This window comes from Pongo pygmaeus, chromosome 14, assembly GCF_028885625.2.
Source record: "Pongo pygmaeus isolate AG05252 chromosome 14, NHGRI_mPonPyg2-v2.0_pri, whole genome shotgun sequence".
NCBI lineage: Eukaryota > Metazoa > Chordata > Mammalia > Primates > Hominidae > Pongo > Pongo pygmaeus.
This window is the reverse complement of record NC_072387.2, coordinates 105,611,408-105,632,961: the sequence shown is the minus strand read 5'-3', so window position 1 is coordinate 105,632,961 and position 21,554 is coordinate 105,611,408. Positions and strand designations below refer to the sequence as shown.

General features: G+C 38.2%; 1 protein-coding gene across 1 annotated transcript in view; it reads right to left on the bottom strand.

The window, feature by feature from the left end:
• The window catches only part of DNAJC3 (DnaJ heat shock protein family (Hsp40) member C3), a 109,347-nt gene that overhangs the window by 19,967 nt on the left and 67,826 nt on the right, over nt 1–21,554 (bottom strand). Inside the window, exons 5-9 of the mRNA XM_054447363.2 lie at nt 17,081–17,233; nt 14,636–14,817; nt 14,056–14,175; nt 11,111–11,216; nt 10,906–11,026 (exon numbers count right to left, since the gene is read on the bottom strand). Of these exons, the coding sequence (XP_054303338.1) occupies nt 10,906–11,026; nt 11,111–11,216; nt 14,056–14,175; nt 14,636–14,817; nt 17,081–17,233 (682 nt within the window). The remainder of the gene's footprint in view (nt 1–10,905; nt 11,027–11,110; nt 11,217–14,055; nt 14,176–14,635; nt 14,818–17,080; nt 17,234–21,554) is intronic.

The window sequence follows — 21,554 nt, the reverse complement described above, 5'->3', positions numbered from 1 at the left end:
GGCAAAAGACACTGAAAGTAAATGGATGAAGACAGATACACCATGCAAGCAATAAGATCAAGAGGGCAGAGGTGATTCTATTAATATCATATAAAACTTCAAGAAAAAGAGTATTGCCAGTGATAAACAGGAACACTGAGTAAGAATGAAAGTAAAAATTCATCAGAACACTTGACAGTCATAAATATGTAGGCTGCTAATAGCAGAGCTTCAAAATGCATGAAGGAAATATTGACAATATTAAAGAGAGAGACAGGAAAGTTCACAATTTCCACAACAGATAATCGAAGATCTTAACAATTCTTGCCTCATACCTGATGGAAAAACTAACAAATATTACATCCAACAATTGCAGAATACACCTTATTTTCAAGTGTACATAGAATATTCATCAAGGTAGATACCATGCTGGACCACAAAACAAGCCTAAATAAATTTAAAAGGAAGGAAATCACACCTAGTATGTTCTGTGACCACAGTGGAATTAAATTCAAAATAAATAATAAAGTACCTAAGAAACCACCAAGCATTTAAAAATTAGAACACCTATACATAATCCATGCATCACAGAAGTCAGAAGGGAAATTAGAATACACTTCAATCCAAGTTATAATGAAAGTAAAACAAAATGTGAAAGGTGCAACTTTAAATGCTTATATTTAAAAAGAAAGAAAGGCCTAAAATCAATGAACGTTCTAGCAAAAGCACAAAGTACAGCCAAAGTAAGTCTAAGGAACTAAAGAGCAGAAATCAATAAAGTAATAAGGAAAAACCATAGAAACCATTAACAAATCCCAAAGATGGTTCCTTAAAAAGACCAACAAGGCCGGGCACGGTGGCTCACGCCTGTAATCCCAGCACTGTGGGAGGCCAAGGCGGGTGGATCATGAGGTCAGGAGATCGAGACCATCCTGGCCAACATGGTGAAACCCCGTCTCTACTAAAATACAAAAAATTAGCTGGACGTGGTGGTGGTCGCCTGTAGTCCCAGCTACTCAGGAGGCTGAGGCAGTGGAATCGCTTGAACCCAGGAGGCTGAGGTTGCAGTAAGCCAAGATCGCGCCACTGCACTCCAGCCTGGCGACAGAGCAAAATTCTGTCTCAAAAAAAAAAAAAAAAAAAGACCAACAAAATTGACCAAACTCTGTCTACAATGATCAACAGGAAAAAAAGAAAATACAAATTATTAATATTAGAAACAAAGCAGGAATCATCTTACAGACCTTATAGACATTAAATAAGATAATATTATGAACTTCATGCCAACAAATTCAGCAATGTCAAGAAATGGAAACATTCCCTAAAAGATGTAACTTATCAACACTAACACAGATGAAACAGAAAATATTAATAGCCTTCTACTGAATAAAACTAAATAAGGCCAGGTGCAGTGACTAACACCTGTAGTCCCAGCACTTTGGGAGGCCAAGGTGGGCAGATCACTTGATCCCAGGAGTTTGAGACTAGCCTGGGCAGCATGGCAAAACATCATCTCTACAAAAAATACAAAAACTAGCCAGGTGTGGTGGCATGCACCTGTAGTCCCAGCTACTTGGGAGGCTGAGGTAGGAGGATCACTTGAGCCTGGGAGGTTGAGGCAGCAGTGAGATATAATTGTGCCACTACATTCCAGCCTGGGTGACACAGCAAGACCTTGTCTCAAAAAAAGCAAAAACAAAAACAAACAAAAAAACAAACTAAATTTGTCAAAAACCATCCTACCCAAAAAAAAAAAAAAAAAATCAAAAACCAACTTCCAAGACCAAGATGGTTTTACTGGTGAATTCTCTCAAACTTTAAAGAAGAGATGACACCAATTTTATATGACTTTCAGAAAATAGAGAAGGAAGGAACAATTTTGAACTGTTTGAGTCCAGTACATCCTTAACACTAAACTCTGACAAAGACATTACCAAAAAAAGTTACAGAGCAATTATCCCTCATGAACACAGGTGCACACTTCTTAAAATGTTAGCAAATCAAATCCAGCAATATCTAAATCCCTGTCCAAGAAGAGTTTATTCCAATAATTAAAGGTTGATTTAACTTTAGAAATGTCAGTTTAATTTACCACATTAATGGAATAAAGGGGAAAACATAAATATATAAATAAGTTCAACTCTGTAACAAAAAGAAACAGCAAATATTTTTAAGTGGGTAAGCATGTGGAGAATGCTTACTTCACAAAGTAAGATATTTAAACACAGAAACAACACATGAAAAGTATTCAACAACCTTAGTCATCAAGGAAACACACATTAAAACCACAATAGATACTAACACACACCAAAATGGATAAAACTAAAAAGAATGAGAACACAAAATGTTTGCAAGGATGTAGAGCAACTAGAACTCTCATACTTTATTGTAGCTGTATAAATTATAAATTACCTTAGAAAGAGTCTGGCAGTTTCTTTTAAAACTGAGCAAGCACCGTACACAGCAATTCCGCTTGCAGATAAACAAAAACATACATCTAAAAAAAAGCCCGTTAGAATAATGTTCATAGTAGCTCTTTTTAATAACTAAAAAAGTCAGCTGAAATGTCTGGTAATATGACAGTAGATAAAGTGTGATATATGCATGAAATGAAATATCCTTCATCAAGGATAGGATTATTGGTGAAATACTGAATGCTCTTCTGCTTTTTTATAGTGGAAAAGTGATAACAGTGCTACCAGCCCACCACCTGTTTTTCAAAATAAAGTTTTATTGGAACACAGCCATGCCTATTCATTTGCATATTATCTATGGTCACATTTGCACTGCAATGGCAGAGCTGAGTAGTTGCAACAGAGACCACGTTACTATTTGGCTCTTTATAGGAAAAGTTTGCCAACTTCTGCTCTTCATCAATAAAAAGGAATAAACTACCAAAGCATGTAATAACATAAATAAATCTCAAAAACATGCTGAAGAAATGAAGCTTTATACAAAAGAGGACATACTATACATGGCTCTATTTATATGAAGATCTAGAATTGGCCAAGCTAATCCATGATGGAGAAAATCGGAACAGAGTTGCCTGTAGGGGGTGGGATGAGGACTGACTGGTAAGAGACAAGAGGGTAATATAAGGTTCTATATCTTGACAGGAGTTGGGTTAAACAAAGATTATCTCCTTTGACCAAAAATTTGGTTAGCTCCTCTGAGTCCTCTTTCTGACTAGATCCAGACCCTAGGCTTCCCTGTCTGTTCCTGTGGAATCCAGCTTGAGCAAGAATCCTGCTAAATCAGTTTAGGGAAACCCCTCCCCACCAATATCTGTCACACTCCTCACCCTCCACTCTGCATATGACCCTGGCCTGCCTTCAACACATAGTCTGTTGACCTTAACTAGCAAGAATCCCACCCACTGACCCCCAACTCTGCTCCTTGGTTATAAATCCCCATTTGTCCTTGCTGGAGTCAGAGTCAAACCCAATCTCTCTCCCCAGTGCAAGATCCCATTGCAGTGGCCCCTCTACCTGTCACCATAGTCCCTCTTGAATAAAGTCTGACTTACTGTCTTTAACAAGTGTCATGAATGATTTGTTGCTTTAACATGTTGCATGGGTATCAAACCTTAGGAATAGTATCCCTAAGACTTGTGCATTTTACTGTATCTAAAATTATCCCTAAAGAAAGAAAAAATGGAAGACAGTAAACAAATTCAAGTTAATGATATACGAGTTGAAGTATCTGGAGGAAAAGTAAACCAAATACCTTTTTTTAAATGCACCATAAAAAGATGAACTGATGGATAAATGGAGGGCTAGAGAGACAGATAAACGTAATAAGGCATAGTAAACTGTTAACTTCAGTATCTGTATGGTGAGGACATGGGTGTTCCTTGTGAAATTCTTTCAACTTTTCTCTTTATTTGAAATTTCTCATAATAAAATGTTGGGGGGAATGTCTACCTGCTGTGAGACTGTCATAATATAAACAATGAAAATAAAAAGTTTCCTGCCACTATGTTTTATGCATATTCATCCTTAAGACAACAAAGGGAAAGATCTTATATCTAAGAACCCTTAGGATACAGCCTCATTATGAGCCCAGAAGTGTACAAGAGCTGTGAGCTCAGTAAAGAGGGCTGAACAATTTAAAGTCAGCTTCTCCCACTGAGGTAACTACTTCCTACACTAGATCACATTTTAACATCAAATCTGAGGGCAAGTCTAGCCATTATATTTTAGGCCTATTTAAACAGTGAAGAGAGATACTATGTTTAATTCTATACACATAATTTGTCCTGCACACTAACTGAATCTGATACACTAACATGCTCTATACATCTGTTTTGTTGACTTTATTTTTAGCATCTATTACATATGAGGCACTGTTGACATTTTTATAGGGGAAAAGAGATAAAAGTGCTAACAGTAAAATAAGAAGAAAATAATTGTAGTTTTGTTGAATTATGAGATTTTAAATCTTGTGCTGTACTTTATCAACAGTTAAGAAATATCACCAACTCTATTCAAAACACTGGAGTAGGCAGATACAAATATAGGCCTTCGTTCATATACTTAGTCTGTTTCTATTTAAGATGATGAAAAATCTTGGGGTTTTTTTTTTTTTCCTTTCTTAAAGAAGCCTCTTCATTACTTGAGATCTCACTCATTAGTCATAGGAAATTACAGTCTTGTCAATTAACAAAAAGCCAAAATGAACACGTATCTATGACTGACTTTCTCTATCCAAACCTACCCTCTGCACTAAATCAAATGTGTCTTGTCACTGTTGGGAGAGGCAAAGGACCCCTCCACAGCTTTCTAAGCATCTGTCCCAGCTATGCACCTGAAGTGACCTTCTTGATCCTTTTTCCTTAGCACTTTTTACTTCCAACACTTTAAGCTTTTCATAATTTGGAAATCCGTCTTATATCTTTTTCTGAATAATATTGCTTGACTATTGTAACTGTTTCCTACTTCCTCACCTACATATTACGCTCATGGGTTCACAGAGTTGGCACCAGAGGGAGTACAATGTTTTACCCAACTGATATGGTCAGCAAATGTGCTAATCCCAAACCAGCAGGTAGCTATGTAGTCTTCCTTGTAACCACACACTTTTCAAAAGAAATGAGAAGTCTGCAGCTGTGGCTAAGAGGCCCGAGTGTGAATAAAAACTGCAAGCATGACTTTACAGTTCAGGAAATGTACAGCCAAAGGACTTCATCAATCTACATGCCATATCCCACTGACTGTCTTTGCAAAGGACTAGCCATTTACTCTAACCACCTGCTTCCAACTAATTAGCTGAGCTAAGGTAGATGCACTTATTTCAAGAGGTGGAAGTTTCAGAAGCATCTGCTTTATAGATTCTGATTACATGTGTCCATGGTTATTATGATGTTGTATAAAGAATGGCAATATATAAGCAGCCTCCAACTTATAAAGTCACATTTACTTATGATCTTAAATACAATCATCATCTTCCAACAAAGACCAATCTCTTCCCCTTCTCCTCCACATAAACAGAAGCCAGGAACCCCTGGTTAACAACCTTGAAAAAAAGCATCAGCCATGAGAAATCTGATCTGCTAGAGGGAATGGTCTCCTTCACGCCCAGGAGGCAGGCCTGTTGCCCCAGTACCTCCCTCGTAGGCTGCCTGACCTGATGGCACAAGCACTTGCCTGAAGTTCCACTATTCAGACTCCTTTGGGTTAAAAATGTTTATCTCATAAGGAATAGAAACCAATCAGTGTTTTTAACAAATATCTTAAATTTGACCACTCTTACTAAAACGCAGCTGTGTTGGGGGCTGAGACTGCTGATGCAGAGGTGTTGTGTGTGTGTGTGTGTGTGTGTGTGTGTGTGTCTGTGTGTGTGTGTGTGTGTGTGTGTGTGTGTCTGTGTGTGTGTGTGTGTGTGTGTGTGTGTGCATATATATATATATATTTTTTTTTTTTTTTTTTTTTTGGAGGCTGAGTTTTGCTCATGTTGCCAAGGCTGGAATGCAATGGCGTGATCTCGGCTCACTGCAACTTCTGCCTCCCGGGTTCAAGTGATTCTCCTGCCTCAGCCTCCCGAGTAGCTGGGATTACAGGTGCACACCATCATGCCTGGCTAATTTTTGTATTTTTAGTAGAGACGGGGTTTTACCATGTTGGCCAGGCTGGTCTCAAACTCCTGACCTCAGGTGATCCACCTGCCTCAGCCTCCCAAAGTGCTGGGATTACAGGCGTGAAACCGCGCCTGGCCGGTATAAATTCTGAACACAGAATACTTCTGCGGGATGGGGTGGGCCTAGGTGGTGCAACAGGGTGGAGTTCCAGGATAAGCAGGAGGGCACAAGAATCTGCGAACAGGACAACACCCTAGGGAATCAAAAGATAAACTTTACCTTTTTCACAATTTTGCCCAGGCCAGCCTTCATCCAGAGAAAGCACTCTATTTGGCCCTATTCACAGAATTACTGATATTACTAGTAACCCTACAGTAACAGCTGTGTCAAATGGAGTTCATGCAGCAGTCACAGGTTAGTCCAAGAAGCTAGCTAGATATCCCACACAATATTGTTTATACAGAAAAGTCAATGCAAGTTCCAAACAACCTGAAAATGAGTATAGTGGAAATCACAGATTTAGATGTTGCTGAGCACTTTCTGAGAATCATCTTATTTAATAGCCACCACAATTCTAGAAGATAAGTACTATTCTTATTCCTATTTTACAGATACCTGGAGTAAAAAGTAACAAATGACTTGATTGAAACCATATAGCAAAAATAAATGGCATACTCCAAAGAAAACATACAAATGGCATATGAAAAGATGCTCAACATCACTAATCATTAGGGAAATACAAATCAAAACCAGGTACCACTTTAAGCCCATTAAGATGGCTACCATCAAAAAAACAGAAAATCTAAAATGTTGACCAGCTGAGCACGGTAGCGCACACCTGTAATCCTATCACTTTGGGAGGCTGAAGCGGGTGGATCGCATGAGGTCAGGAGTTCGAGACCAGCCTGGCCAACATGGTGAAACCCTATCTCTACTAAAAATACAAAAAAAAAAAAAAAAAAAAAAAAAAAAGGCCAGGTGTGGTGGCACACACTTGTAATCCCAGCTACTAAGGAGGCTGAGGCAGGAGAATCACCTGAACCCAGGAGGCAGAGGTTACAGTGAGCCCATATTACACCACTGCACTCCAGCCTGGACGACAGAGCAAGACTCTGTCTCAAAAAAAAAAAAAAAAAAAAAAAAAACTGTTGACAAGGATGTGGAAGAATCAGAATCTTTACACTGCTGGTAAAATTGTAAAATGATGTAACCATGACAGAAACCAGTAAAATGGTGTAACCATGACAGAAACCAGTGTGGAGGTTCCTCAAAAAATTAAAAAAGAACTAGCATATGATTGTGCAATCCCACTTCTAGGTAGATATCCAAATATCCAAAAGAATTGAAAGCAGGGTCTCAAAGAGATATTTGCACACCCATATCCATAGCAACACCATTCCAATAGCCAAAAGGCAGAAACAACACAAATGTTCATCAGTGGATGAATTAATAAACAAAATGTGAGATATCCATACGATGGAATACTATTCAGCCTTAAAAAGAAATCCTGTCACATGCTACAACATGGATGAACCTGGGGAATACTATGCTAAGTGAAACATGCCAGGCAAAATAAGACAAACAATATATGATTCCCATTATATGAGGATCTAGCATAGTCAAATTCATAGTGACAGAAAGTAGAATGGTGGTTCCCAGGGGCCAAGGGAGAAGTAAAAAGGAGCGGCTGTTTGATGGATACAGAGATCAGATTTGCAAGATGAAAAAGTTCTGAAGATCTTTTTCACAGCAATGTGAGCATATTTAACTCTACTAAATTATACACGTAAAAATAGTTAAGATGGTAAATTTTATATTGTATCTTTTACCACAATTAAAAATAAAAAATAGAATAACTGGCCGGGTGCGGTGGCTCATGCCTGTAATACCAGCACTTTGGGAGGCCGAGGCAGATGGATCACGAGGTCAGGAGTTCAAGACCAGCCTGGCCAACATGGTGAAACCCTGTCTCTACTAAAAATACAAAAATTAGCTGGGCATGGTGGCACAGTTCCTGTAATCCCAGCTACTCGGAAGGCTGAGGCAGGAGAACTGCTTGAACTGGGACCAGGAAGGCGGAAGTTGCAGTGAGCCGAGATCATGCCACTGTACTCCAGCCTGGGCTATATAGAGCGAGACTCCATCTCAAAAAAAAAAAAAAGAAAAAAAGAATAACTGCACAAAGCCAGACTCAAAGGCAGGACTAATTCTAAATTCCATACTCTGCACTATGACTTTTGCATAATAAATAAATTACCTTCATTCATTCAGCAAAGATGAGTGCCAGCACAAGCACCAGGAATGCATCAGTTAATATAACAGCCACAGGTCTCTGCCCTCACACAGCTTAAGTTCTAGCAAATATAACTGATCATTTCATAAGGACACCTGAGTTACCCCTATATTCAAAGAAACTTTGCCAATATTTTAGTACTGCTTCAATATCAGTTTTTTCCTCTCAAAAGCTATTAAAATGGAGACATGTAGAGATCTGAAGAGTTTCCCTTGATTTTTCAAGATCTCAGAGGCATCCTCAAATAAGTCTTACTTTACTTGCTTTCTATTGAGTGGAATCCCCTGTTTCCTGATAATTCTATCATAAGCCCCAAATTAATAAATGTCCATGTTCCATTATTCACTAACCTAAACCTATTCATTCTTTGTTATGTACCTGCCATCATTTTAAATTGCTTATTTAAGAAAGGTAAAACCAGGAAGCAGAAGAATATGGAAAGCATATTTCTAACTCAAGATTTCAACTGAAGACATACTGTTATTTAGCTTAGTTAAGTAAGATTATTATTAATTTACATCATTTACCAAACCTCTGATTCCAATCCAAACAAGTCAGGTAATACCTGTCAGTTTCAGTTATACAGGCTCTTTTCCTTTCTTTCTTTCTTTTGCAAATTTAGAGAGCTGGCAACCATTCTCTCTCTCTCTTTAATAAATTCCTATAGAAAAGAATTTTTTCAAGGAAACAACAGACTTCAAAGACAGATCAATTGGGCAGGGCCAATTGATCCTAGCACTTTGGGAGGCCAAGGCAGGCAGATCACTTGAGGTTAGGAGTTCGGTACCAGCCTGGCCAACATGGTGAAACCCCATCACTACTAAAAGGACAAAAATGAGCCAGGCGTGGTGGTACACACCTGTAACCCCAGCTACTCAGGAGGCTGAGGCAGAAGAATTGGTTGCAATTGGGAGGTGGAGGTTGCAGTGAGCCAAGATCATGCCACTGCACTCCAGCCTGGGTAACAGGCCAACACTCCATTTCCAAAAAAAAAAAAAAAAAAAAACCCAGATCAATTATATTAAATTAGCACTAAGCATCTTTTTCTTCCAGAATTAAGCCATCAGGTTTCCCCAAAAAGCAAGTCAGTTTAACATTCAAGTTCCAAAAGCATCTTTCAGATTATACTTAGCATTCTACAAGATTTAGCCTTTTTTTTTTTTTTTTTAACAGCTAAGCTCTTTATATTCTTCTGTAGCTCCTCTAATTTCGCAGTGAGAGCTAAGGGTTTACATACAGATGACAAAAGTATCTTTGATAAAGAGTTCCGAAAACTAACTGGAATGCAAATCCTAGAGTAAAACCATCTCACCAAGTAGACATGGTAGCTCAAAAGGAAAGAGAACGAGCATGTTAAAGGGATTTTCTATGTGGATTACATGCCTTATTGAAGCATACTTATGAATATTAAAATATCAGTTTGACTGCATTCATTTCAAGCCTCATTCAGAGACTTCAAGGTCTGAATCCCCCACAAGATGTCCCACAAATAGTAGTGACCAGGTTGTCATCATTCCCTGGAAACTGGGAACTTGCTTAGGAGCAAGATTCTTTTCTAATTGAGGAAAGCAGGGAAAAAGAGATTGACCAGTTTTGCCTTAAAAAGAGTATCACGAACCAAATTTTACCATTCGAACCCTTCATTTAACTGTAAGAGAAAATTACTGTTTTTGATTTAAAATGCTTTACCTGAATTTGAAACAAAATATTTGCAATAAGGGCTTATAAGGCTCATTTATTTTTTTAAAAATCTGTCTCATTTAAATGTTCATAACTTAGTGTCACATGAAAAAAGGTACAAAACTATATATATATCCATATATATATGGATTCTATTTTTCAAAAACTGTATATTACTGTATATGCTATAGTTATCTTCCAAAAACAGGACACTGCTTTTATCCAAGGTCCTCACAACATCTGGCAGGAATCTCTTGTTATTTCATTCGGCTTGAACAAAATAGGGTAGCAGCTGTCCTATGTTACTAAACAGCCTGGGGTCACAGAGGATCATTTTATATTAGGGATATATGACATGTATGTATGCTTTCTGTATTTATGTTTCATACACACTGAGTGTGTATATATATATATATATATAGAGAGAGAGAGAGAGAGAGTATATATATATATAGAGAGAGAGGGAGAAACAGAGAATATGTATATGTGCATAAAATATAGAGTAATATATGTGCATAGATAAAAGCTGGAAAAGATAAATGCAAAATGAACAGTGATTACTTCTGGGTAACATGAGAGCTACAATTTAAACTTTCTATTTTGTTATTTTTTTTCCTAACTTTCTACAAAAAAAGCTAAAATATTTATTTTTCTATTGTACTGAACTGGTTTCAATGGCAGAACTCTTTCCTCACACGGTATACCACCTTTCAGGTTCCACTATGGAAGAGTAATTTTCAAGTTCTCTGCCATTTTTCTAAAACTGTCAACATTTCCAGGTACTCTGGTAAACTTGTTTTAAGGAAAAGGAAGCTTAAAATGTGATAATTTCCTAATCAACACTTCGGTACTGCAAATCAAATCCTTAAAGATTTACCTTCATCGTACATTTCCTCTATCAAATAGGCCTCTGCTCGATCTTTCAGGGCATTCACATTGTCGGGTTCCATCTGTAAAACTTCAGAACAAACCCTAATAGCTTCAACAGGCTTCTCGTCCTAAAAGGAAATGTGAGACAAGGATTTATGGTTGGTATTCCACATGTTGAGTTTTCACATTTCTGGGAACAAGTCAACTGTTACCTTAGAAAAGCAGTGGCAAATCCTCTCCTTAGAACGAATTGTATATTCAGCAATGTTTGGCTCTGTTTTCATGACAGATTCATATTTGCTGGTAGCATCTGTGTATCTAAGAAATGAGCAAATCATGATAAGAAATGATGACATTTGATTTCCAGAGCTATAGAAAGGCTCCTCCCCTCTTCACCATGTGTTGCTTAATCAATCCAATTGGATGAGCTCATGGCTTCAGATTCAGCTTTTCCCTTATTAATCTAGAGTCCCATAGAAGGTACACTCCATAATTAAGAGTTAGGAAATAAAAACATATGACCATAGGAGATGCAGATGGACAGAACAAAGCATACCTGTGAGTACCAATCAAACCAGAAGAATTTCCTGACAGAAACAAGCTCAGAATTCCGAACCTGAGTAAAACACCCTGTTGAAGTCTGACTTACACTGAGCACCTTGAACAATACAGAGATCAAGTTTTATTTCTTGGTCAGTAAACACTTCCATGAAAATAATGGAACCCATTATGTGCCATTTTATATAATTAATGTCAGTATTTACAACAAAGTACAATGTAGTTCACACAGAAGGTACCTGATTAAATTCCCAACTGTATAAGCTTTCTAAGAATAAAAGCTATTTCAGCATTTTCTTTAAACCAGTAAAAAGTACTAATCCTGTTATATACTCAGTTATTCTCCTCAACAACAGTAAACTAAAAAATATGTTTCTATGCCATGGTGGCACACTATTCCCAGAGAGTTACAATCTTCATATGTAAATATGCTGATGTGTTAAAACACAGGCTTAACTAAAACATTTAAAATAAAAGCCAGCTTCTCCATCATCCTCAGCAAACTAACACAGGAACAAAAAACCAAGCACTGCATGTTCTCACTCAGAAGTGGGAGCTGAACAATGAGAACATGGACACAGGGAGGGGAACATCACACACGGGGGCCTGTGCGGGGCAGGCAGCAAGGGGAGGGAGAGCATCAGGACAAACAGCTAATGCATGTTGGGCTTAATACCTAAGCAATGGGTTGATAGGTGCGGCAAACCACCATGGCACATGTTTACCTATGTAACAAATCTCCACGTTCTGCACATACATCCTGGAACTTGAAGAAAACAAAAAAGCCAGCTTCTAGGAAAGTGGAATAGATGTATTTGTCCCAATTCCTCCAGCTAAGCACAACTAAAAAACCCTAGAAATTATACGTATATTTTTTAAAATAGAAAACTTTCAAAGGAGGAGAGAAGACAGACTAGCTAGTGACTCAGGACCTGAGGAAAAACATGGTAAGACGTTCCCTGGGTTCTTTTGTTTCATATATTCCAGACTTGGAGCTGAAGATTCCAGCAATGCAGAAATGCCAACAGGTACAGAATGACAATAACAAAAACCTGCAGAAGTCTGCTCTGTCTAGCCAGAGGACCTGAAAAGGGCAGACTTGCAAACAGAAAACTTTTTTTTTTTTAGAGATGGAGTTTCGCTCGTTGCCCAGGCTGGAGTGTAATGGCACAATCTCGGCTCACCGCAACCTCAACTTCCCGGGTTCAAGTGATTCTCCCGCCTCAGCCTCCACAGTAGCTGAGATTACAGGCATGCGCCACCACGCCCGGCTAATTTTGTATTTTTAGTAGAGACAGGGTTTCTCCGTGTTGGTCAGGCTGGTCTCGAACTCCCAACTTCAGGTCCTTCAATGGATAAATGGTTAAACAAACTGCAGTAAATCCATACCATGGAAACTACTCAACAGTAAACAAGGAGGAATTATTGATACAATATGGATAAATCTCCAGACAATTCGAATGAGGGGGAAAAAAGCCCATCCTGCCAGCTGTGGTAGCAGGCATCCGAAGTCCCAGCTACTCAGGACGCTGAGGCAGAAGGATCACTTGAGTGTACTATGACTGTACCTGTGAACAGGTGGGCAACATAGTAAGATTGTCTCAAAAAAAAAAAAAAAAAAAAACCAATCCCAAAAGTTTATACATTGTATGATTCTATTTATGTAACATTCTTAAAATGACAAAATTCTAGAAGTGAATAGATTAGTGGTTGCCACAAGCTAAGGAATGGATAGGAACAAGAGGGAAGTAGGTGTGGCTATAAGGGCAACATGAGGTGTCCTTGTTGGGATGGAATTATTCTGTATCTTGACTGCACCCACATCAATATCCTGATTGTGACAATGTACTATAGTTTTGCAAGGAGTTATAGTCTGCAAGATGTTGGGGGAGACCGAGTAAAGCATTCTCATGATGGCAACTTACAAAGCTACTAAAAGTAGAGGAATTGGAGCCTATTTTCTATTAGGCAGTTTTGTCTGCAGTGCCCTCTACTCTTTTCAGTCCTCCTGCCCAGCCTATAAACCCCCTACAAACAACACTCACACAGACACAGCCTCTTACTTCTGTCCACTCTTACTTATTCTTTAGGATTAGGATTTAAATATATATCATATTCTCTAAAAAAAAAAAAAAGCTTCTCTTTTACTCCTTGCCTTTACCATCCTGGTTTGGAGTAAATACTCCTCTTTGGTACTCCAATTATCCTATGTACATTCTATCACTTTGGTATCATATTGTCTTTTAATAATCAATTTATATATTTGTCTCCCACGCAATGCTATAAACTTAAGAACAAAAACTATTGTCAAGTTCAAGTCTGCACCCTCAGTACATAGCTCAGTGCCTGATATAGGAGATAATAAATATTTGTTATAATACAAGTAAGTCTGCTGGTAAGGATACTACACAGTTACTATTATTTATATTCTTCCCTAATCCAAAAATGTCCAATTCTGGTAGTTTTGCTAAGGCCCAGGGCTATCTAGAATACCCAACTCTCAATGGCTGAGAAGTAAAAGAGCAGTTCTGTAGTTCACTTGTGCCCACAGCCCCACACATAAGGAATGGCTGGACAGTTGGAACAACCGTATTCTCACCTGCCATCTCTGATGAGCCCTTCAGCTGACTCAATCAGCTTATTAAGTTTCTTTACTTGTTTATAGTGTGCAAAACACCTTTTATGATCCTGGTCAAGTTTAAGACATTCCCGAACTTCACTGTTCATGTATTTAAAAAAGGAAAATACTCCATGTCAAAACAATCAATTAGTTTTCCACAGAAATCACAACAGAAGTATTTTTTGTTTGCAACAATTAAACAATAAACCATACTGAGACTTATAATTTATTATATACATTTATATGTGGCATTGTAACATGCATACATTTATTAATTCAAATTAAAATGACTTACTAGCATTATATAGTAAACACTCCATTTTGTTTCTACAAATATAAGAGCCTTCCTGTTTATTTTAATAAGCAGCTTCATGAAAACAAACTATGTGGAATTAAAATAACTTGGGAATAACACAAAATATATAAATGGATATACAATATAAAAACAGCCTTAACCACCATCATCTTATTAATTTAATATTAAAATGTTAAAACAAGATCAGGTAATCTTACTGCCAACAATTAAAAAAGATCAGACATGTGTGTCACTAGAACTGACCTGAGGGACAGTTCGTGGTCTCCTAGTTGGTAGTACAGTGTGCTTATTTTATAAAACGCTTCAGTATTATCATTCTTCAACTTTGATGCAGCTTTTAAGTCACTTATAGCTTTCCTAGGTTCTCCTTCTTTTATAAAACATTCAGCTCGAAGTTCCCGTAGTTCTGCATCCCAAACACAAACCTTGAGGAACAAAAGAACTAGACTTTAAGAAAGAATAAATTATGCATTCATTGTTGCATTCCATGTATTTTTTATCTACATATTTATCAACATAAAACATTCTCAATTAATGTGATGACTTATATACTGCAAATATTATTTTAAAATCTGATACAATTTAAATGTGATAAAACTGATGTGACAAAATAGTTTCTCCAAAAATGTTGTAAATGAATTCTAATGGGGGAAGAGATATATATAATAACAAGGCCCTTTTCTTACCTCCTTCGATTATATAATTCTAAGACACTGAAAATAAGAAAACATAGCATTTACTATTGGAGGGTTGTTCCTAGTGAAGCATATTTGAAGAGAATATTCTGTTATCAGATTTTTATACTTAATCAACAATTCTAATTTGTAGTCAAAAAATAAAACCTAGGTTCTACATTGGCAAAATACTTTTTTCTGCTAATAACCACATTAGTTCTTAGCTGGGCACAGTGGCTCATGCCTGTAATTCCAGACCAGCTTAGGCAGCAAAGCAAGATCTCACCTCTATAAAAAGTTTAAAATTATTAACTGGGTGTGGTGGAACACACCGGTGGTCCCAACTACTCAGGAGGCTGAGATGGGAGGATCACTTGAGTCCAGGAGTTCAAGGTTACAGTGAGCTACAATCGCACCACTGCACTCCAGTCTAGGTAACAGAGAGAGACCCAGTCTCTAAACATAAACCTTTTTTAAGAAATTATCTTCTGTAAATGTCACCTCCTTAAAAGTAAATCCTCATATCAAGAAAAAGAAAGAAAGAAAGAAAAAATACCATGAGAGGGCAGGAGGTTGAGGCTTCACCATTCCTATTTTACCAAAAAGTCCATAAGGGTTTAGTAAACACAATAGTATTCTTCAAATCATAAACCCAAGAGCTCATCAATAATTGGTGGAAGTATCTTTGCATATTTCTTAGAGCTGCTCTAAAGTCGTATCAGCTTTTCACATATACGAAAATATCAAAATCAACATTATACATAAATATCATGGACAATAAACTAAGTCAAAATGGATAGTCTATGGGAACGTAAAAATGTAAACTGTATTTCCTTAAAAAAGCATAAGCAAAATAACCCAGTAAAACATGAATTCTACTGGACCATATCACAATATCTTCTGTAAAATTATCAACAAAATGCGCATTCTACATACATCATAAGTTTAGAGCCAAAATTAAATGAAACTGTATATCAAAATACTGTGAAAATCATAAATAAATGTGAATTACGACTGCTTCCATTTGAATATTTCAGTAGACTTCCTTCGGAAATCAGTTGTCATTAAATCCTTCAGAGGCAAGGAAACCTAGACTTAGGTTTCCCTAGCTAGAACTCTCTGGATCCTATCAACCATTATTATTATTAACTTTTTTTTTTTTTTTTTTTTGAGACGGAGTCTCACTCTGTGGCCCAGGCTACAGTGTAGTGGCTCACTGCAACCTCCGCTTCTCAGGTTCAAGCGCCTCAGCCTCCCAAGTAGCTGGGATCACAAGCATGCACACCACACCCAGCTAATTATTATTATTATTATTATTATTATTATTATTATTATTTTTTAGACACAGGGTTTTGCCATGTTGGCCAGGCTGGTCTCAAACTTCTGGCCTCAAGTGATCCACCCACCTCGACCTCCCAAAGTGCTGGGATTACAGGCATGAGCCACCACACCCAGCCAATTATTAATATTTTTAGAGGCAGGGTCCCATTCTGTCGCCCAGGCTGGGGTACAGTGGAGTGATCACAGCTCACTGCAGCCACAAATTCCAGGGCTCAAGTGATCCTCCAGCCTCAGCTCCCAAGTAACTAGGACTACAAGCACATACTATCAACTCTTTATCTGCCTTATTCTCTAGAAATTTTCCTCTAAACATTCCTCTTTCCTCCCGAACATCATTTTTCCTTTTACTCCAACCATCTCTTTCATCTTTTATCCCATTATCTAACCGCTAGAGTTTTCTTCCCCAAAAAATACAAAATCAACTAAAATAGCAAAGCAAGCAATTTATAAACATATTTAACTCTCATGCCACAGCACACTCAGTACATTTACTGAAAACTTCAGTCCAAATTTTGTTCTCTAGGAACACTATTTTATACTTAAGAGGCAAAAGCCCAAGGACCAACCTGATTTTCTCCTGTCTAGGTCTTTGTGGTATGTGACATGTCAAAGTATATAAATGTGCTTTACAATAAGTGTTAGGCTAGTCAACTGCAGTATCTAAGAAACTTACCTCTAAAATCTTATCAAGGAAGGCTATAGCAGCAGTATAATCTCCACTTCCAAAAGCATTAAGTGCTTGTGAACGCAAACGCTGCATTTCATCAGATTTTATAAGTTGAGACTGTGCTTCCTTTTCTTCATTTTCACTTGGATTAGATTTGAGCTATAAGGAAAATAAAAAACTAAGCAGAGTTTTTAATCTCTTAAATCTGATACCTGTAATATACACAAGGGTAAACCATTCCAAATACTTAAGTTCATTGGGTAAAAAGGGTAAAGAGATACTGGAAAAACTGGCTTGTCTGATGACTAGATGCAGCAGGGAAGGCCCCTGATTTCTACCGATATGGTCCATGAGCATGAACAACAGATCTAGACTCAGAAGACCTGGGTCCCGCAAACTTACCAGGAAGCAAATACATGTAGGCATGTGAAAGGAAGAGAAGAATGGAGGAAGGAAAGTACGTTTTTCACTTTCTTACATATAGCTCTGCAGAATAAATTGAGTTTTATTTATTTTGCCTTCTAGTTATAGTTCCTAAGTATTTTTTAAGTATAAAATAACCAAAATAATGAAACACATAGCAAAACTGAAAGAAGGGGCAAGCTTTTTTAGAGGTTGTAAGATTTAAAAAAAGATCTGATACCACAAGGGTTAAAGTACAAGAAAGAATTTAGAAGGAAATAAGAGTAATACCTTACTAAAAGGTGCATGATGTGGCTTTCAGAGATCTGCACACTGCCTCTTTTTAAAACAACTTTATAAAGACATAATTTATATAGCATAAAATTGCTCATTTCAAATGTAAAATTCTATGTTTTTTTAAAATAAATTTACCAAGTTGTGCAGCCATCACCACAGTTTTAGACCATTTCCATCACCCAGTAAGATCCCTTGTTTTTACTTACAGTTCATCCCCACTCCCAACCCCAGCCCTGTGCACACGGACTCTTAACAATTTCTTCCTCCAGACAAAAAATAATTATCTCAGAAAACCAGGTAGCTACATTTTTTTAAGCCTGAGGGAGGGGAGGTTAAGATTGTAGTTTATATTTAATAATTTTTGAAATCTTAGTATTCTTAGTAAGATGGAAACTATAACTAAAGGGTTCCAATTTTGGGTTAGGTACAGACAAGGGAAAGTTAATTCTAGAAATCTCCCTCGTCAATGAGTCAATCATACTCCTTTCAGTGGATTAATTTTTAAAATACACTCCCACTACCAACCTGGTGGGACAGAACACTCCACATGAGAAACTTTATCAATATTATTTCTCGGTAAGGGTTTTATACTTGTCCATTTTGTGTTTTAGGATATTTTAGCTATTCTCTTTTGTCTGTTTTAACCCTTGACTTCTGAAGAACAGGACTTGAAGTATTCATAGGTAACTAGGAATTGGTAACCTCCACTCACTCTGGGGGAGGGTTTCCCTGAACGATTGCATCATCCAGTTTAAGGGTGTTGTTTGGAGTCAGACATGCTTGTCTCTGTCTGTTTTATCATCCTTAGGGTGGTCTTGAATACTTCGGATAAACCCCATCAGAGAGAGTATGAATGTGTGTGCACTGTCACTTTGCTCTGGGTAAAAGTTTACTGATAACTTGTTTCCTATGAGTATACTACCGACCCTCTTAGATAGAATGTATCAAAGACTGACTGCCTCTTCAGGATCGAATTTGCACCTTTTTTTCCTCTCAAACATTGGAGTCTAATTTCTTCCACACAATTTTTCTTGTTGGAAGGTGAGAGGAGAAGCCCTAAATCTCGGGACAGAGGCTGGAGGGCTCAGGTAATGGGAACAGGAAAGAGGGAGTGAGCTCAGGTCATCTAGGCCTCTGTGAGGCCAGAAGAGAGGTGGGGAAGAGGGAGAGAGGATTCTTCCAAGGAAGTAAGAAAGGAGTTGGAGAAACGAAGGGCTTCCTTCCTTAGAAGCCTGAGAATTTCAAAGAGAGTCAAGTGAGATGAAATTAGGGTTTTGGGGGATTTTTTAAATTTTTTTTTATTCTTTTTTTTTTTTTTTTTTTTTTTTTTTTGAGATGGCGTCTCGCTCTGTCACCTAGGCTGGAGTGCAGTGGTGCAATCTCGGGTCACTGCAACCTCCGTCTCCTGGGTTCAAGCAATTCTCCTGCCTCAGCCTCCCAAGTAGCTGGGACTACAGGCATCCACCACCATGCCCGGCTAATTTTTGTATTTTTATTAGAGATGGCGTTTCACCATATTGGCCAGGGTGGTCTCGAACTCCTGACCTTGTGATCCGCCCGCCTCAGCCTCCCAAAGTGCTGGGATTACAGGCGTGAGCCACCGAGCCAGGCCGATTTTTTAATTCTTTAAAGAGACAGGGGACAGGGTCTTGCTCTGTCTCCCAGGCTGGAGTGTAGTGGCATGTTCTTAGCTCACTGCAATCTCCAGCTCCTCAGTTCAAGCAACCCTCCAGCCTCAGCCTCCCAAGTAGCTGCAACTACAGGTGCACACCACTACAGCCAGCTAATTTTTTATTATTTTTTGTAGAGACAGGGTCGTCTCACTATGTTGCCTAGGCTGGTCTCCAACTCCTGGCCTCAGGTGATCCTCCTGTCTCTGCCTTCCAAAGCACTGGGATTACACATGTGAGCCACTGTGCCCGTCTGAGATGAAGATTTTTATTATTACCATGAGGCTGTTGACTCCTCTCAATCACCCCCTCGTTTTCTCTACACCTGCATGTAGAGAATGGCCCTTGCTGACAACTCCCTCATTCTTCCCTTTTTCATGTTTCTTGACATCCTTTCTCTTCCTTAGGGCTTTCACATTTCTGACTCTTTCAGCCAAATCCCTTCCTGTAACAATATTTTATAGTTTTTACTTCTCACTATGTATCCTGGTCACTGAGCTTCTGGAAAAATAACCCGTAATAGCTATGGGATAGGGGCTTGTTCAAAGAGATGATCCGCCTTCTGTATGACTGCACCTCTTCTTCTGGTACCTCAAATAAAAACACCAGGTTGGCAGTTGTGGTAAGCAGCCTTCTAAGATGGCCCCCAGTGATCCTCGCCTCCTGGTATTCATGCCTTTCTGGAGCATGAGGTGGACCTGGTAACTCCTTTTAACAAACAGAATAACCCGGCTAATTTTTTCTGTTTTCAGTAGAGACAGGTTCTCAATATGTTGTCCTCCTGGACTCACGTGATCCTCCCACCTTGGCCTCCCAATGTGTTGGGATTACAGGCATGAGCCACTGCACTCAGCCACAGCCTTTTTTTTTTTTCAGATGGAATCTCACTCTGTTGAACTCCTGACCTCAGGTGATCCACCTGCCTCGGCCTCCTGAAGTGCTGGGACTACAGGCGTGAGCCACTGACCCAGCCCATGCCTGGCCTTTTTTTTTTTACATTTAAATCTTTGATGCATTTTGAATTTATCCTAGTATAAGGTAAGAGAGGTATGAACCTAGGCCTATTGTTTTTCAGTATAAAAGTTTGTTAAAAAACAGAGTATGACCAAAGTGATAAGCTGTCACGTCCTTGATTAGGTCACAAAAAACTGACTTCCATGATGCTAGCACTCCCTCTCAGCTTCTCACTTGCTGGCTCTGATAAAGCAAAAAGCTGCCATGTTGTGACATGTGAGAGGCCCGTGTGAGAAGCAACCAAGGGAAGACCTTGGCCAACAGTCTTAACACCTCAAGAGGAACTAAACACTGCCAACTGAGTAAGTTTAGGGGCAGATCCTTTACTGGCCAAGCCCTCAAGCACTACTACTGCAGTCCTATCTCATATCTTGACTGCAGGCCATGACTCTGCAGTAAGTAGCAGACCCTGCTACACCATGGCCAGATTCCTAACCCCATAAACTGTGAAATCATATAAATGTGTGTTACTTAAGCTGCTAACGTTGGATAATTTGTTATCTAGCAACAGATAGCCAACACAGTAGTAACACAGTGTGGAAGTTTTACCATTTCTCAGTGACCGGGCTGTGAATATTTCCAAACAGATATTGCTTCAAAATAAAGTCTAGATGAATGAATTAATTAAACCCCATTCCTGGCAATCAGTAATTACCTATGTCTTTTCTGCATTTTCTTTACCAATAAAAGAGGGATAATAATACCAATATCCTGTAGGGCAGTCACTGAGAGATTAAGAAGATACTCTATGTAACACATAGCAAGTACTCCAAAAAGTGCTAATACACACTTTAAAAAGATGCTCAATTTATTTTCCATTGCATTAGATATTAGCCCACTTAAACTGGGTCCCTTGTATGAAAGTTACAGTGATTAAGGTCCTAGAATAATAGAACCCTTCTTTGACTTTTCTGAAGTCAAAATAAAATTAGACTTTGGCATAAAATATATTCAATGAATTGCTAATTCCTCAAGAAATTAATATTTCTAATTCTATTTAATTAATGTTTTGGGATAAGTAGCAAAAATTTAAATTTTCATTTGATATTATTTGATAACATATAGAAAAATATGTAACATTTGAGTTATATGCAACA